Below are 18,784 nucleotides of genomic sequence, written 5' to 3'. Positions count from 1 at the left end.
TAATTCGGTGCTTGTATACACCGCACAGTAAGTCCAGTTACCACCGGTCACCATGTACCTGACCCCTTCACCCTTTCTGCCCCTCTCGGCCCCTGCTGTCACCCTGTGTGCAACGTTCCCACAGAAGCCTGAGGAGTGCCCCCAGAGCAACAACGTGCCATATTTTGTTCCAGCCTGTGTCATAGTGTTTAATGAACCTTCTGCTTTGAGTAATCTGAAACTTAGGAAGAGCAGCGAAGACAGAACAGACGTTCCGTGCACCCCTCCCGGACGCGAACGCCTTCCACCCGCAGTCCATCTGTCACTACTCAGAGGCTGACCTGGGCACATCACTATTAACTGGAGTCCAGGCTCCATGTGGATTTGACCACCTTTTCCACTCACGTCCTCTTTCTATCCCCGGACCCAATCCAGGCCACCACACTGCACATGTTGTCACGTCTCCCCGGTCTCCTTTGGTCCAGGGCAGTTTCTTAGCCTTTTCCTGTTTTTTGAGACCTTGACAGTTCTGATTTCTGGTCAGGTATTTTGTGAGATGCCCCCTAGTCTGGGCTTATGTGACACCTTTCTCATGATTAGGTTGGGGTGGTTGAGTTCTGGGGAAAACCCCACAGAGGTGGGGGCCCTTCTCATCCCGTCCCGTCAGGACGTGTGCACCATCGCCAGGACGGATCACTGGTGATGCTGGCCTTGGCCACTTAGCCGAGGCAGTGTCTGCCAGGCTCCGTGGAAGCCAGTCACTAAGTCTAGTCCACTCTCAAAGCGGGGAGGAGGGAACAGGGGAGGTGTAAGCTCCACCTCCTGGGCACTGCTGGGAATTCTCCTGAGTGGAAGATTTGTCTCCTCGTCCCCATTTGTTTATTCAATCACTTGTTTACACCCTTTGGACACTGTGAGTTATAACCCAATACCCCGTGATTTATTCTGTTGCTCTGTCCCAACCTTGGCCACTGGCCTCCCAGGTCCCTGCGACAGGCTGCACACTTCTGTTTCTTGAGTGCTTCGTTACTTCCTGGCTCTACAAGGAGCTCCAGGCTCATCCTGTGTTTCCTCTGCCCATTTCTCCAAGGAGCCCGGGTTCCTTTTATTGGAAAATCCTATCAGAAACCGCAATCTGGGCCCTGGGTTTGTTCATGGCTACTGGGGTGTCGTCATTTGTTGCGCTCAGAGAGCTAGGTTATTGGTGCGTGCGTACGAAATCACGTATACACACGTAACTTACTTGCATGCAGTAAGTTAAACATGAATTCCTACTGAACCATGTCTCTCAGTCACCCTGTCCCACAGGGTGTGTTCTAGCCTTCCTTTCTAAGTCCATCTCTAAGTTTAGTAATAAGAAACCTGGCTCCTGCGTCCATTTACCCTGTTGCTCAAGCCCAGTAGCACACAGTTTCAGAAATGACTTGCACTCCATGAGAAACAACTTTACCAAGTAGAAGACAGGAGCCTTACCATTTCCAGTCAAAAGTGTTTTCCAAAGCTCCTTTTGCCCTCACCCCCTTCAATGCAATTATCCCCCAAATCCTAGTCGGTGGTGTGTGTGTGTGTGTGTGTGTGTGTGTGTGTGTGTGTGTGTGTGCGTGCGCGCGCATTGCATATATCAGAGTTCCACTCTTTCACGGGCCACGGACTATGTTGGGTTTTTTTTAATATTTATTTTTTTACTTATTTTTTTTTTGGACCCAATTATTTAATTAGGTTCTTTGTAAGAAGTTTAGAACACTGCTTTGTGAGGATAAATTCCGTTTGTAAGAGCGAACACAGAGCGGAGGTAGCCCTGGAGCTGAGGAGCAGCTTTGGTTCTTCGCAGAATTTGTGAGTCCACAGCTTTCTGATCAACCTTCCGCTGCTCTGTAATCTCGTATTTCTCTCTCTCTGTGTCGAAGATCTCACCTTCCTGGTGCCTGGGCTTACGCAGTTTCTTCTTCTTGAAGTAAGCATCAGTGAGATGTTCTGGGATTTTCACACCACTGATATCAATTTTGGTGGAAGTGGCAACGACAAATTTCTGGTGTGTTCTCCGCAGAGGAACTCGATTGGGAGACAGAGGCCCGGTCACAAGTAGCAAGCCACTGCTCAGCTGCTTCAGGAAAATGACCCTCTTGCCTCTGTGGCGCCCAGTGAGGATCACCAGAATGGTTCCAGGAGTGATGCTAGCGCGCAGCTTTCTCACGTGCTTACTGAAGGGTTTTCTGCGGTGACTCAACAGCTTTCGAGGCACATCTTCAGTAGGATGATACCTAGGCATTTTGCGAAGTTTAACCACCCGGGTACCACCATTCTTGTCACCACCAACTGGTTTTGTGACAGTAGCAAGAACCTTCACCTTCTTTTTCTTTTCAACCTTGGATTTAGCTGTTGAATACTTCCTCTCGTACGAGGCCTTTCTGGAATACATAGCCGATCGGGAATATCTGCCAATTCCTCTGACCAGGACAGGGTTTCGGCTGCAGTGGGGCTTCCCCTGCTTCACCTGCTTCACCTTTTTAACCTTGCCACCAGCATCAGCCTTCTTGGCTTCAGGTTTTTCTCCTTAGTATCTGGCTTCTCAGCCTTTTCACCCGCCATCTTGCAAGATGGGAAAAACTATTTTTTTACTTACTTATTTGGTTGCACCAGGTCTTAGCTGCAGCAGGTGGACTCCTTAGTTGCAGCACATGGGCTCCTTAGTTGTGGCAGGCGAACTCTTAGCTGCGGCATGCACGTGGGATCTAATTCCCTGACCAAGGATCGAACCCGGGCCCCCTGCACTGGGAGCGTGGAGTCTTAACCACTACACCAACAGGGAAGCCCCAGACTATGGGATTTTTTGTTTTTTTGTTGTTGTTTTTTTTAACATCTTCATTGGAGTACAATTGCTTTACAATGTTGTGTTAGTTTCTGCTGTATAACAAAGTGAATCAGCTATATACATACATACAACCCTATATCCCCCCCTCTTGCGTCTCCCTCTCACCCTCCCTATCCCACCCCTCTAGGTGGTCACAAGTCACCGAGCTGATCTCCCTGTGCTATGCGGCTGCTTCCCACTAGCCATCTATTTTACATTTGGTAGTCAGACTACAGGTTTTGACAAGCACACAGAGCCATGCATCTACCCCCGCAGCACACACAGGGCAGCTCCTTCACTCTCCAGTCCCTGTGGTATCCTTTGTGGTCCATCACTCCTCTGCCCCCAGGAACCACGAATCTGTTTTCCGTCCCTATAGTCTGGCCTTTTTCAGAATGTCATATGAATAGAATCATACCATCTGCAGCCCCCGAGTCCTGGCTTCTCTCACTTAATAACATGCATTTAAAATTCGCTCACGTTGTTGCAGGCATCAACTGCTCACTCCCTTTATTGCTGAGGAGTACTCCACTGTATACGGCTGTGCCACAGCTCGTCCATCCCCTGCTGAAGGACATCCTGAGTGCTTCCAGGTGTTAGCTATTATGAATGCTGCAATCCATATTCACAAACAGGTCTTATGTGGATGTAAGTTTTCAAATCTCTTTGATAAATACTTAAAAGTAGGACTCCTGGGTCTTACGGTCAGTGTATGTTTAACTTTGAAGAACCTTATCCTCCACAAAACACTAGCCCCGCTATGCACTCCCACCAGCAGTAACAGTGTTCCTGTTGCTCCACATCCTTGCCAGCACTGGGTATTTTCAGTTTTTTGGATTTTAGCCATTCTAATAGGTCTGCAGAGGTACGTCACTGAGATCTTAATTTGCATTTTCCTAATGACATATGATGTTGAACACCTTTTCATTGGTTTATTGCCATCCATATTTAATTTAGTTGCTTATTTTATTGAGTTTTAAGAGTTCACTACACATTATGAACAAAAGTCCTTCCTTAGATACATATTTGCAAATATTTCCTCCCCGTGTGTAGCTTGTCTTTTCATCCTCTTAACAGGGTCTTCTGCAGAGCAGGTTTTAATTTGATAAAGTCCAAATTATCAATTTTTTCTTTCAGATTATGCTTCATTGCATCTACAAACTCACTGCCAAACCCAAGGTCATACAGATTTTCTCCTGTATTTACTTCTAGAAGTTTTACAGCTCTACATTTCATGACTAGGTCTATGATCTAAGGAGTACTTTTAAGCCCCAAAGCCCATTTACATGAAAGAGCAGTCAAGTTCAATCAACAAAGCCACATGCCCCCTGGAGAAAGGACCAGACCGCAGGCCCCACCCAGCGCCCCTCCCCCACCCCACCCCCTCCTGCACAGCTATGCCAACCTCAGCGACGCCATGGAACTTCTAGCACTCTGGAGGAGTGCTTCCAAACTAGCTGTCCTGAAAGACCAGCTTTGTTTCTCATTTTGTAAAATGCAAGAGAACTGAGTTACTACAACAATGAAATACAAAAACAAAAGCATGTAAAACATAAGCCCAAATTTTTCATTATTAAATTCAAAAGCTATAAAATTACTTTGTCACCCAAGTCTCTAAATGGTCAGCCTTAACTTGTGCACTGATCTGGTCCCAGACCAGCATAGGTACTTCCGCTGCAGAGTCGAGTTTGCACCCAAGGGTCAGCCCAGCAAGCCCCCCACCGTGTGTGTGTGGAAAGGACCGAGTGGGGCAGGACTTTCCTCAGTCCCCAACAGGAACTAGCAAGGATGTCCAGCTGGTCCTGACTTGGGGTGAGGCCTGGGTAGACATACACGGCAGTCTTGCTGCCTGCTGTTCAGTCCTACTGCCCAGAAGGCTTACTGTGCCGGGAGGTACCTAATGAGAAATTCAGAGAGCACCACCTGTCAGGAATCTACTTTGCACAGAAAAGTAAAACAGGCAGGTCAAGGGAGAGCGAGCACCTCCAGGACCAGAGGTGTGCGCCTGCATTTTAAGCACGGCGTCAGACACAGCTCCTGTTGCTAAATGGCTGTACCAGCAAAACGAGAGCGAGCAGCAGCTCCCACTCTATGATGACCTCAGCAGCCTTACCTCTATGACATCCTCCACGCTGAACTGCACGTCAAATGCGAGCTCCATGTCATGCTCCGGCAGGAGAGGGGCCCCTGTAGTCGGATTCCACCCCAAACCACAGAGCACTCCAGTATAGCATTTGCCATCTCGATCAACTCTAAATGAAAAGTTTTGAGAAAAGTTAATATTTCAAAATTGTTAAGCCACGGGGTTTTTTGTTTTTGTTTTTTTGAATGGGCAGCCTGAGTTTATTTTATATATACAGATAGTATATATATATTTATTTACTTATTGAAGTATAGTTGATTTACAATATTGTGTTAGTTTCAGGTATACAGCACAGCAATTTGGATATATATACGTATGTATGTGTATATATCCCTCTTCAGACTCTTTTCCCTTATACGTTATTAGAAAATATTAAGGAGCTTCCCTGGTGGCGCAGTGGTTAAGAATCCAGCTGCCAATGCAGGGGACACAGGTTCGAGCCCTGGTCCGGGAAGATCCCACATGCTGTGGAGCAACTAAGCCCGTGCGTCACAACTACTGAGCTGGCACTCTAGAGCCCGCAAGCCACAACAACTGAGCCCGTGTGTCACAACTACTGAAGCCAGCGCTCTAGAGCCCGTGAGCCACAACTACTGAGCCTACATGCCACAACTACTGAAGCCCACGCGCCTAGAGACCATGCTCCACAACGAGAAGCCACCGCGATGAGCAGCCCATGCACTGCAACGAAGAGTAGCCCCCGTTCGCCGCAACTAGAGAAAGCCCACGCGCAGCAATGAAGACCCAATGCAGCCAAAAATAAATTAATTAATTAATTTAAAAAAAAAAAGCGAGCCCTGCTCACTGACACACTTCTCTTTACTAAAGCCTCTAGGAGTTCCTGTCTGATCTTGGCACGAGAAAGAGCCATCGCTGCAGTCTTACCTCGTGGCACCATCGCCAGTGGGATGGGCATGGTTTCCCACTGACAACCGGTGCCAGGAGACTTGGTGTCACAACCACAGCCCATTGACAACAGGACAGCCATCAGCGCGGTGCTGATGCTGGGCCTCCACTCCACCCACTTTGATCCCTTGCCCCACTTCAAGCCACGCTCCCGTGTGAGGCTGCGTGTCCTTGTCAGCTCTCGGAGCTTCTTTCTACACTGAGTCTCAGTGCAGCTCCGCAAATAACCATAATGCCTCCCTCAACCACACTGAAGCTGGGGGAGGTGCGGCCAGCCTCCAGACCTGCCAAGGACACTTCCATCAGCGCTTTCTCTCCAAAGGGAGGGAGGGGCCCCGTTTCTCCCACTGGGTTCGCATCTTACCAAAGCCTGGGGACAAGACGAGGGAGCACCCCATACCTGAGCTCCATGACTGGTGCAAACAGCATGCTGAGGAGCGCAGGAAGGCCGGGGATGTGCGGCATCAGCGAGGTCTCCCTCAGCAGCATGGTGGACCCTGCGGACAGTCACGGCCAAGGGCAGCGCTGGGCGCATCGTAATGAGTGTGCCATCTTCCCTCCCCACAACTCCTCCTTGTCCTCAGGCCTCCCTCCCTGTGTTGAGTCTGTGCCCACAGATGTGCCCCAGCAGAGAAGTGCTCCCTGGTGTCGGTCCCCACAGCACCCCAAGAGGAACCCCTTATCCTGAGCTTTGACCCCGTTTGGGGACCCGTGCTGTCTGGTCACTCTCGCCTTCCCTGTCTCCTCCTTAGGCTGTGGGGTTTGTCCCTGGGCCAAGCTCTTGGATTTGCTCTCCTTCGTGGCCAAGCACAGTAGAATGAGTGGATGATCAAGGAATCAGTCCACGCATCCCTGCACAGCGGGAAAGGTGATGATGCTCCAGTTCTTAACCTCCCACCAGCCAATGTACTCAGGGAACAGTCTAAAACATGGCACACAGGCGTGAGGCTGTTCACTGATTACAAGACAAGCTGTTCCGGGAACTGGAGTCAAGGGGAAGAAGAGAAGAGCAACACCGCAGGGACAGCAGGCCTTCACTCACCGGTGGCGTTAACCGAAAGGGAAGCTGCAACCAGCATCCTCTGGTGGAGGTCCTCGGGGCTGTCGCTGATGATGACAGAGTTGATGCTCTCCTTCTCAATCCGAACACGCCTGAAAGGAGAGCTGTCGGGAGACGGCTGCTCCTCCACCCGCGAGGCAGTGAGTGATGCCAAACCCGCGAGGAACACATTTCAAAGACAGTCCAACATGCAAACACAGGCCCAACAAGCGAAACACACCACGGCCCAGTCTGCACTGAGCCTCCTCACGCTGGAGCCCTGGGACTGGTCCTCCACCCCTTCCGCTCTTCCACCCCTCGTGTGATCCCAGCCATCCCTGGACCCACGTGCTGACGCTGCCCGAACCTCTACCTGCGCCCCAGACCTCTGTGCCGTGGCCACCCGCCCCCTTCCCCCCCCAGCGGAGCCCAGCAGGGCGCCCCCCACCCCCGCTCCTCCCCCATCACCAGCTCTAATCAGGCACCGGCCTGTTGGGTCCACACCGAAAGCTCTCACAAAGCTGCCCACTTCTGCACCTCCTGTCGTGGACTCGGCACGGTCCACGGTGGTCCGGCTCTGGAGCACGGTGTGAGCAGCCTCAGAGGTCTGCGCCTACCCGAGCATCCTTCATGCTGGAGCTCTGCACACTTTAAAGTGCTCAGAGCACTTGGACACCTTGTGAAAATGCAGGTTCGAAAGGTCTGGGTGGGGCTGAGCCCTGCATCTCTAACAAGCTCTTGGGGACGCGTCTGCTGCTGGTCCTGGAGGAGACTTTGAGAAGCCAGGGTCTACCCTGTAGCCGAAGTGACCATTTAAAGTGCACACAGGGCTTCCCTGGTGGCGCAGTGGTTGAGAGTCTGCCTGTCAATGCAGGGGACATGGGTTTGAGCCCTGGTCTGGGAAGATCCCACATGCCGCGGAGCAACTAAGCCCATGCACCACAACTACTGAGCCTGCGCTCTAGAGCCCGTGAGCCACAACTACTGAGCCTGCGCATCTGGAGCCTGTGCTCCGCAACAAGAGAGGCCATGACAGTGAGAGGCCCGCGCACCGCGATGAAGAGTGGCCCCCGCTCGCTGCAACCAGAGAAAGCCCTCGCACAGAAACGAAGACCCAACACACCCAAAAATAAATAAATAAATTTATAAAAAATTAAAAAAATTAAAAAATAAAGTACACACAGTGAGGCTTCCCACGTGGCTCGTGAGGCTCTGCAGCCCCCGCACTTTCCCTCCACTTCCTCAGAGGTGACCCAAGGCCCATATGCCTGCTGCTGGGATCCTCCCCACCCAGCCCTCACCCTGCCTGCCCTGACAGCTGGACTTCTCCTGGTCTAACTCCTCTGCAGGCTTCAGGTCTCAGATTTCCCTGGAAAATCTCGACGGCCTTCCGACTGTGGACAGGGGCCCCTCTTAGATGCCTTCGTAATGTTCCATGGCCCCTAACAAGACCCTCATCAACCTATCTTGAAATAAGTGGCTTTCTCTGTCCTACCCTCTGCCCACTGGACCCATAATCTGGGGGAGGACACCAACTGTGTTTGTTCACTACTGTTCTCCCCAGCTGCTCCCAGGACACAGGGGGCACTCACAGACCTGCTGAATGTATAACAATTACAGTAAGAACAGAAAAAACGAAGGCTTTGATGAAAGATACTCCAACATGTCTTATACAGAATGGCTTTCACATAAGAGAGAATGGGAACCGCAGATTTGGAGCTAGTGGAGAAGCTGGAAGGAGTCAGAAAAAGTATCACATTCCTACAGGTCAGATATAAATAAAAGTTAGTTTCTGATGAGCTCTGTAAAAAGAGGACCAGAGAAAAAAACTTCATGGGAAACTTAAGTTAATCATACCTGAACTTGGATATTCTGGTCAGACTATGACACCTCAGTTCATAAGGGTTAAAAGGCCCATGAAGTATTGCCTGTACACATAAAATATACAAGATGTTACCAGTAAGTAAAATGTCACTTCACATACATTTTAAAAATCCAAAAGCCAGCTCATAGTTTAAAAAAAGAAAAAAGCTACACCTTCGTCAGTCATAACATCTTTGAGATTTAATGGGAGAAAAATGCCTTAAAGGAGGTATTTTTCTGGTGTGCAACTGATTCCTTCCATGGTTTCGCTAACCTTCCTTTCTCTCTATATATAAATACATACACATACTTTGGTCAAAAAAAGGAAACACTGCCAAAGACTTCAGTGAAAGTATTCTTTTCATGGCAGCAGACTATTCCAGTTAAATAAGCAGGTCTACGACCCCACAGCCAAAGGCTGGGGCAGTGTAAGAGTGAGTCCCCGTCAGCCCTCCTCCAAACGGGCCAAGTGACTAGAGCACCTCCACAGGACGAAGCTAAGCCTTGACGCTGGTTCTCAAAAGCCCACACACTGTGCTTCCCCTTGCTCTGATAGACGAGCACTGGTCGCTGTGACTGAAAATGTTGCCTGCTGTCCGACTGCCTGGTTTTGTTGCAAATTCCTACACGTCCTGGCTTCTCCTTCGCCTCTTCGGAGCAGGCCCTCAGAACTACCTGAGACGCTGCCTCCCAGGCTTCAAGTCCTCAGAAAGTCCTCAGAAAGTCTGCCCAATCAAATACGATCCTCGACTTCCAGGCTGTGCATTGTTGTCACTCAACATCGCCTTTGGAAAGGTTAGTTTTAAAAAAGAACTAGTCATGGGACTTCCCTGGTGGTCCACTGGCTAAGACTCTGCGCTCCCAGTGCAGGGGACACAGGTTCGAGCCCTGGTCCGGGAAGACCCCACATGCCGCGGAACAACTAAGCTCGTGCACCTCAACTACTGAGCCTGTGCTCTAGAGCCCATGAGCCACAGCTACTGTAGCCCACGTGCCACAACTACTGAAGCCCACGTGCCTAGAGCCTGTGCTCCACAACAAGAGAAGCCACAGCAATGAGAAGCCCGTGCACCACAACGAAGAGCAGCCCCCGCTCACCACAACTAGAGAAAGCCCACGCACAGCAACGAAAACCCAACACAGCCAAAAATAAATTAATTTTAAAAAAAAACAGTAAAGAAAAAACCACCATGACTACTAGCTACAATTCAGCTTATAAATGTAGAATGATTTTTTTTTAATTTTAACTGTATTTTAAAATAGCTCCTATAAATTACCTTGCAGTTTGGGTTACCCAGTTTATTGGAAGAAAAGCTCTCTAACAAAATCCGGATCAGATACTTTTTGTCGTCTTTCAAGGGGGATGGCACGGACATGTCTGTCACATATTCTGCTGATTTGGAAAAGAGACTCTTGAGAACTTCATGGCTTTGCTGAACAAAATAAGAAAAGTTCATTTTGCTAAAAGGAAAACCAGTACTAAAAGCACTTTATTCCAAGCTAATCAAAGTATTTCATAGGCATGACCTTATTCTTAGGTGATCTTTAGATTATTAAGGTATCAAAAGATAATTTTCTCAAGTACATTTTAAAATTCAAACAAAAGAAATAAAACAATGCATTAAAGGCTCAATTCATTAGCCTTTACTACCTTTCAGCCATCAAATAACTGAAAAGAGTGAGAAAAAGAATTTTTTGTACACAAAATGTCAGTTTCGGGCTTCCCCAGTGGCGCAGTGGTTGAGAGTCCACCTGCCGATGCAGGGGACACGGGTTCGTGCCCCGGTCCGGGAGGATCCCACATGCCACGGAGCGGCTGGGCCTGTGAGCCATGGCCGCTAAGCCTGCACGTCCGGAGCCTGTGCTCCACAACGGGAGAGGCCACAGCAGTGAGAGGCCCGCGTGCCGCAAAAAAAAAAAAAAAAAAAAAAAAAGTCAGTTTCATATTGGGAATATTACCAGGATCCCCGGAAGTGTTTTCCCACATGGAAACACAACCCAGCCAGCTCCAGAGTGACGTTTTCCTGCTTGTTTGTCCCTTGCCCAACTCAGCACCTCATCCCCAGCAGAAATTACAGAAGGAAAAACAAACCACCTTCAACATGAGCCTCAATGTGGCACCTCAAACCTTCAGATCAAGAAAAATAGCTTCAGAACTGATTGTGAAAGAAACAGCTGAAAGACATTTCGACATGTTCAAAATACTTGAAACTAATATTTTATATGATTACTTTCCTTAGGGAGATAAATCTTGGAATCCATTTTTTTAAAAATCCCCAAACAGAGAACATTTTCACATATAATCTTCATTCCAAAAAAAAAAAAACAGCTCCATAATCAGAAACCAACAAGAACAGCACTCGACCACCATAATTTGGTCTCAAAGAAACTTGAAGACATTTACGAGGGCACCACAGACCTCAACGCACTGAACACTGTCCAGCTCTTCACCCCCCAATATCCTGAGAGAGGAAAAGGGCCCCCCTTCTCTCTCACTCCCCCGCCCTCTGCACACACACACTCAGACACACACACACGCTCCTAAAAGGAGGACGGAAGCGCACACCTTGGACTCATAGGGCTCCTCGGCCAGCTCGGCATAGCCCTCCTTGACGAGGACGTCTCGCACGTTGACGGCGTCCTGCAGCGCCGAGGAGAGGTAGGCGTCCACGTGTAGGACGCCGTGCACCACGGAGAAGACCTTCACGAGGAGGGCGCGGCCACTGACCAGCGAGGAGAACCGCCGGCTGGCCCTGCCGCTCCAGTGCTCGCCGCACACCCGACACCTCGCGGATGGGCGCATCTTGCAAATCTTAAACTCCAAAGCCTACGGGACAGAAGTGCACAGCTGAGCCAGTTTATAAATGTGTGAGACACTCACCCCAAATACCACTGAAAAGTGACCCTGGTGCTGGGATCCTCACCACTGATCTCCTACAAATCCTACTGAAAACAGTTTCAGGGTAAGTGAGGATTTCATAGGTAAAAAAAACTTGTTTTTCCTTTTCGAAAACAAAAAAAGTTTAGAATAACTTTTAGAAAGTGCATGTGGGAAAGCATTAGAAATTACTGCTGAATTAAAACTACCTTTTTTTGCTAAGTGTGAAACACTCCATATATTTTAACTTGCTCCAAAAGCAGTACTAGCAAAAATATCTACAGCAATATATTTTTGGGAAAAAGCAGAAACCAAATTCGAAGAGCACGACAAAACGAATGCCAGCCCTCTGGGCCTTGGCCCTGTCCATAAGCTGAGGGGCAGCCGCGTGGCCTCCAGAACCCTTCTAGCTTTACGCTCTCAGGCCACAGGGGCGACGCGACCTTACCTGAAAGGGAAGTTCAAGAAACTGACAGGGAACCTCCATTAAGACGTCCAGAGCTACGTGCGCTCTGTTTCCATAGTCTACAAAGAACACCTAGAGGATGAGGAAAGTGCCTCAGTTAGTACAGGCCCAGGCGAACACTGTGTGCCACCAACCACGGCCACGCGACCGTCCATCCCAGCTGTCGTCACAGGATTCCTCGGAACTGGGGCTTAAATCCTCACGTCACTAAGGGAAGTAACTTTTCTACTAGACCACTTTTCTAACTGTAATTAGTTTATATTTAATTTCCACTTGAGATTAGAAAAGACTTTCTATCAACTGCTATAAGTCTGTTTCATCTCCCTTTCAGTGATTTGTTACAGAAAAACATACCTCAGCAGAATTTCCAGAAACATAAAGGATTTGTGCTCTGAAGTAGCTTTCTTTATCAAAATCAGCAAAAGGAGCCAGACAGACCAAGTCCGGATGTGGGTGAACGGGCAAGGGCACCAGCTTCAGACGGCTGATTTCAGCAGTAAGCTTTTTCAGAATCTCCGAGCTTTTTTCATCAATCCTGTATCCCCAAAAGTGCCCCACTTCAACCACCTAAAAACGAGGAGGAAGAGCAGAGATGAACTCTAGCGAGGATTTCCGTCAAGAGGCACAGACTCTCAAACTGCAGCCCTGGCATTCCACCCTACTACATGTCACTAGCCAGATTCCCCGGTCCCTAAGTGTTCTACGGGGGAGGGGGTGCCCGGGTTGAGCGCGGTGAGGAACGCTGTCTGGAGGCACAAGACTTGCGGGCACACAAGCACTGTAGGCTCTGGGGGGCACGTGAGAGCAGGGCTGTTCCATCCCTGACCAGACCCCAGGGGCCCCAGGCGCCCTCTGGGTGGCGAGGGCTGGGTGCGGGGTGAACGCACAGCCCCCTGGAAGAGCAGTGAGGGGACGGGAGAGTGGATGTCCTCGCCTGCTGCCGCTGCAAGAGGGCCAGGGCCGCACTGCTGGAGCTCTCCGGTCTCCTGGCATCCAGGTTTCTAGGGGAAGTCTCCCAGTGAAGGGTAACTACGGATTTACCAGGAAGCCCGATGCATTTTAACTGAAATTTTATTTTGAAGAAATAAAAACTATACCCCAATGAATAATGGTGCCAATGCTAGTTTTGTGGATGTAAATTGAATTACACAAGCAAACAGCATTATGCCAATTAACATTTTTACATGTATCTTGTCGCCAAAACTGATTTTAAAATGTACTAACATTTTAAAAATTAAACTTTGACTCTAGAATGAATATTTGTGTTTACACATTTGTGTTACAGCCACATTTCAATTCAGCAAGTGAGAGTAATTCAAGCTCACCCAGATTTGCTACAGGTAACCCTTAAACAAGGCAGGTTTGCTCTGCGAGGGTCCGCTTACCCGGACACTTTTCAACAGTAAAGACTACAGGACTGCATGGTCTGTGGCTGGTCGAATCTGAGGATGCGGTGGGACCACGGATATGGAGGGCCGACAGTGAGTTACCCATGGATTAGCCCCACACTGTTCAAGGGTCCAGTGTAGATGACTAAGGTACACAGGCTGTGGGCGAGTGTCTCTATACATCCACTATCTCATGTATACAACATGACAGCTCTAGATTAAGAAGACAGAAAAGCACTGATGATTGGACCACACCACTCTTACCTCTGTAACATCAATTGTTAAGAAGAGATCTGTCATCAGCTGGGATCTGTCTAACGTGTTGAATGAGACTTGCACAGGATCAACTGTCTGCTTCTGGAAGTCCACATTCACCCTATTTAACACATTTTAAAAGGCAATAAAAGTATTACAAAGAAAACATGTTTACATATATGAAGTTACTGCTTGAACTATTCCACTGTTTCTATAAGAAAAGAACATTTTAATAAAATACCTAAAGCCAGAGATGACAAACGAAGTCAATCTTATCTGAAATGTGAGTTTCTGATGGCTTCCTGAGCTGCCCTGGGGGAGGGTGTGTACCCCAGTAGTTACATACTACCCTTCAGGAATATATTCTAAAGGTCAAGACTGTTACGGAATATCTACTTTTTTTTTTTTTCCCCGGAATATCTACTTTTAAGGATATAAATTCTAAATCTAGGACCCGCAATGTTTCCTAACTTGTGGTTTCAGAGGTGACTGACTCTGACTTTTAGAAAACTACAAGAATCTAAGCCTATTTAATGTTGTTAGGAAACACATACATGATTTTCTAATAACTGAAGAATTATCATTCATCCCTTGAAGCAATAATATAATAGATGCTAAAATTCCAGGAGATGAATATAAATTGATAAAAAGTTTCCTTTCCTAATAATTTTATTCTTAAATGAAGAGGAAGAATTATAAGAGATCTGATCCACCTCTCTTCCCAATTTTCCAACCCACTTATTAAACAAGAGTGACTCAGGCTAAGTTACCCAGCAAGACAGGCCTACTCCACGTTATTACAGACTGAACCCACTCAACTCCCAAACTCGCAGAATCAAACCATCCCACACTGGATGAAACTCGATGGAACATACTTCCCTACCTCAACAATTCCTCAAATCCCTGTCAAATTCCTCATGGGGTTAAAAAGATTACAAACAAGAAAAGATGCGGGAGAATTCCTACATACAGCACTGTGTGAATATGACTAAAAGGCAAAGTAATCTGTCAGAAACACTGAAGGGCGATTTAATTTGGTCCAAGAGAAGCCAGCCTGCGAACTGCACAGCAGCTGCCTGGGGGCCAAGCAGACCCGTGCAGGCAGTCCGGCCCCCCCACCCTGCTCAACAGGGACAGGTGGCCTGTGCTGGCAAGCGGCGGGCTGCTCGCAACTGCACCTGCGTCTTGTCCCGCTGCTGGCTCTGCTAAAGGCAAGGGAGACTCTCCTCTGCTTAGGAAGAGAAAGGCAGTAACTGTAAGGAGGAAGAAAGGAAACTAACATTAGGGTCAATCCCTTCGATTTAAACTGAAAATGACACAAATGGTTCTACCCAATCCTCCAAACAGCCTTGTACAACAGGTATCATAGCTATTAAACAGATGAAAACACTGAGGTTCAGAGAGGTCAAGTAATGTGCCCAAGCACACACAGCTAGATGATGAAACCAGGCTACCACGCCAGTGCTTTTAGTGTGAACTTAAGCAAGGTTAAACAGTTGTTTAAAAATAATATTGAGAATGTGAAAGCAGGTGGACAGAGTTGTGCCCGCCTCCCTTCTGGAAATACCTTGTATTCCTGAGCTTGGAAACAGCCCCTCCTTGCACCTTCCCTTCAATCTCCTCTGCAGAATGAACACTGAGTTCAAGGGAAATTTTCAGCTGAGACATCTTAATGGCCATATACACTGCAGGAAGAGTTTTAAACCTCTCTGTTGGATTGCGTGAAAACTCCACAAAGGCTCTGCTCCACAAATGTAAATAAAAAAATAAGTTTATGAGGCATGTTAATTTCTCTCAAGTTTAGACAGAGATTTTCAGTAACACCTCTCTTCAAAATACCAGCAACTCTTCCTTCAATAATTAATCAAGAAGACTTATTTAAGGGAAAATTATTCACTTAAGAGAAATAAAAGTTACAATGACATACCATTAAATTAAAACCAAGTATCATCCTCACGTATTACTCAGTATAATGCAGAATAAAGATTAAGTTCAAAAGGAATTTTCGGCTAAGAAATCTTAATTCTCATCATTAGAACAAAGTGACAGATTCAGGTTTTTGTTTTCTTCTATTTTATTGTAAAATAAAAATCAGACCGAGAAAAGCACACAACTGAGTAGTTCAGTGATCTTTCTGATCTCCCTCCAAAAAACCATCCAGTTTATCACCCAGTAATGTTGAGGCATGCCCCACCTTACGACCCAACCACATCGCAGTGTCCTATTATCACATTCCTCCCTCTGGGGGAATAAGAATCAAACATGCAGTAAGGGGACTTTCCTGGTGGCTCAGTGGTTAAGAATCTGCCTGCCAATGCAGGGGACATGGGTTTGAGCCCTGGTCCGGGAAGATTCCACATGCCGCAGAGCAACTAAGCCCGTGCACCACAACTACTGAGCCTGCGCTCTAGAGCCCGTGAGCCACAACTACTGAGCCCGTGTGCCACAACTACTGAAACCCGTGCACCTAGAGCCCATGCTCCGCAACAGGAGAGGCCACGGCAATGGGAAGCCCACACACCGCAACGAAGAGTAGCCCGCGCTCGCTGCAACTAGAGAAAGTCCGCGCGCAGCAACGAAGACCCAACGCAGCCAAAAAATAAATTAATTAAAAAAAAAAAAAACGTGCAGTAAGGGTGCCTGCCAGACACTTCCTGGTAAAAAGGAAAAAGTCTTCAAGTTTACATTTGTTTGTATATGCATGTCAACACCTCCCGGAGCAAAACATCATACTCAGAAAAATAGACTTATGACTGCTTCAACTATGGTCATGGAAATGTGTGATTTGGGGTGACCTGGAAGGACCCTGAGCTGATGAAGAGCAGCCTGTCGCGTCCCATCCCGTCCCGTCCTCCAGCCTCTCTGCAGCCTCCTGTCTCCACCGCACTGTCCCCCTGCCCTCGGCTCCCTTTCAAGCCTCCTCCACCGACCCTGGGTGAGCTCACAAGTGAGCACGTGCAGTTTCCTCCTGTCCTCGGCTCCCTTTATTCACTTCCATTTCTGCCATCTTTCTCTAGAAGGAGCCCAAGTCTCTCCTTAGAAATAATTTCTTTCAAATACTCTAGAGCACATTTCCAAGACTCTCGTCTTCCCTGAGTATTTTCAACTCAACACGTGGCGAGAGCCAAACCCGCGACATTCCCCACGCCCCCCCAGCCCCCAGCCCTGCCCTCCTGTCCACTCCCCCCGGCTGAAGTCCTGGCCCTCGCTGGCTCCTATCTCATCTTGGTCCTCCACGGGCCATCAACAGCCGAATCCAAGAGCTCTTCCCTCCCATCCGCTGCCTCCTTGGACGACCTCGGCTTGGACGACTGCCAAGTTTATGCTGGACGGCTTCGTCTCCTCTTCATCACTCCCCAATTAAGTTCTACAAAACACAGTTCTAGTCAGAACACCCAGGGCTCTCTAAATACCCACTAGTGGCGTTCATACTCGTCAGCTGGCTACAAATACCATCTGAAAGACAGCGCCTGACGCCCACTCTTCAGACTCAATCTGACACAAAACCGGCTCCCGGCAAGAGGGCTCTGGCTGCGCCTGGCACACACCCTACGCTTTCCCAAACCACAGCTCTGCTCACACTGGGCTCCTGCCCCACCTGCCAGGGCTGCCTCCCCTCCAGGCCCCTCCAACTCCTCCAGAGGAAGGCCCAGGTGAATGTCACTGCTCCTACTCCGAGCCTCCCTCAGATACGATATCTTCTTCCAACCCCCCAGGCCTCTCCCAGGACACTTCACGATGGGCAAACATCTGTGGAACTGATTTTACTCTCCATGCCGACCACTAATTTGAAAATGTCTCACAGGAGGAAACGTGCGCCCACGTACGGCCTGTGCTCCAGTGCCCTTGGTCCTGCACACAGCAGGCCCTGCTGGATCCCAAGGGGGAGGACAGTCTTGACTCAGCAACTATTTTATGTCATTCTCTGCCTTTAATACTTGATGCACAGGACTGGTATCACCAGAAGAACACTGTTACATCCCCAAGTAATTGGTATGACATTGGTATTATGACTGAACACCAGAAATCTATGAGGAATCGAATAAAATATAATTAGAATACCTATATAGATAACCCTGACAGAAAGAAGAAGAAATGAACACCAAATGCAATCCAGCAGTGAGGATTAACGAAAGAGGCTGCTGCAAGCTTAGCGAGAGCCCAGACTGCACCATCCAAATCAGCATGGAGAGCACCCACGCACGCAGAGCTGCAGGCTCAGCAAGGCAGATGGACTTTCCATATTCAAGAAAGATGGTGTAGCTACGAGGATCCAATTTTTAAGTAAGTAATTTTGTATGTGTGATTAAGAATTTGACTGCTAATTTATATAAGAATATTTAAGAAAACTTGAGACACTGTACGTTTAATTAAATCTGTACCAGTTGTTAGGAGCACCTAGAAAGACTTCACTTATTAGGGTTACATACTTGCCACGTGAGGCATTTACATGCGCACAAAGAAAATCAATATGTTAATCACAGGAATGGAACTTAAAATGTGCGAAGCAATTAATCCAAAATTTAAGCAGAATGAATGCGCTCAACTTGGGTTACTGGACGTTAATCAAAGAAAACTAAAAGTATTTCTTATTTACTAGATTGACAAAACTTTGTAAATTAATAAAATGTGTAGGACACAAGAAAATTTTTTCCAATTTTTTTTGCGGTACGCGGGCCTCTCACTGCTGTGGCCTCTCCCGTTGTGGAGCACAGGCTCCGGACGTGCAGGCTCAGCGGCCGTGGCTCACGGGCCCAGCCGCTCCGCGGCATGTGGGATCCTCCCGGACCGGGGCACGAACCCGCGTCCCCTGCATCGGCAGGCGGACTCTCAACCACTGCGCCACCAGGGAAGCCCCCAATTTTAAAAATTAAAAATCAATTTAAAAACCCTAATAGCCTTTTCTGTGCATAAGCATTCTCTCTTGGAAATGAAAACTCAGAGTGATACTCCAAAACACACCACTTACTCCTTATCTGCAATTAAAATAGGCCAAATGTAACTGAGTTTTGCAAT

At 48.1% G+C, this 18,784-nt stretch overlaps 1 protein-coding gene across 1 annotated transcript in view; it reads right to left on the bottom strand.

Annotated features, from left to right (window-relative positions):
• The window catches only part of TDRD9 (tudor domain containing 9), a 114,429-nt gene that overhangs the window by 10,338 nt on the left and 85,307 nt on the right, over positions 1-18,784 (bottom strand). The window contains exons 24-33 of the mRNA XM_027120685.1: positions 15,336-15,509; positions 13,778-13,889; positions 12,480-12,692; positions 12,108-12,197; positions 11,348-11,608; positions 10,059-10,214; positions 8,776-8,846; positions 6,922-7,031; positions 6,280-6,376; positions 4,944-5,082 (exon numbers count right to left, since the gene is read on the bottom strand). Of these exons, the coding sequence (XP_026976486.1) occupies positions 4,944-5,082; positions 6,280-6,376; positions 6,922-7,031; positions 8,776-8,846; positions 10,059-10,214; positions 11,348-11,608; positions 12,108-12,197; positions 12,480-12,692; positions 13,778-13,889; positions 15,336-15,509 (1,423 nt within the window). The remainder of the gene's footprint in view (positions 1-4,943; positions 5,083-6,279; positions 6,377-6,921; positions 7,032-8,775; positions 8,847-10,058; positions 10,215-11,347; positions 11,609-12,107; positions 12,198-12,479; positions 12,693-13,777; positions 13,890-15,335; positions 15,510-18,784) is intronic.

This window comes from Aethalodelphis obliquidens, unplaced genomic scaffold, assembly GCF_003676395.1.
Source record: "Aethalodelphis obliquidens isolate GAN/ISIS:26980383/991018 unplaced genomic scaffold, ASM367639v1 scaffold21, whole genome shotgun sequence".
In the NCBI taxonomy this organism is placed as follows: domain Eukaryota; kingdom Metazoa; phylum Chordata; class Mammalia; order Artiodactyla; family Delphinidae; genus Aethalodelphis; species Aethalodelphis obliquidens.
Note: the sequence above shows the minus strand (reverse complement) of the source record. Positions and strands in the feature narration are given on the sequence as shown.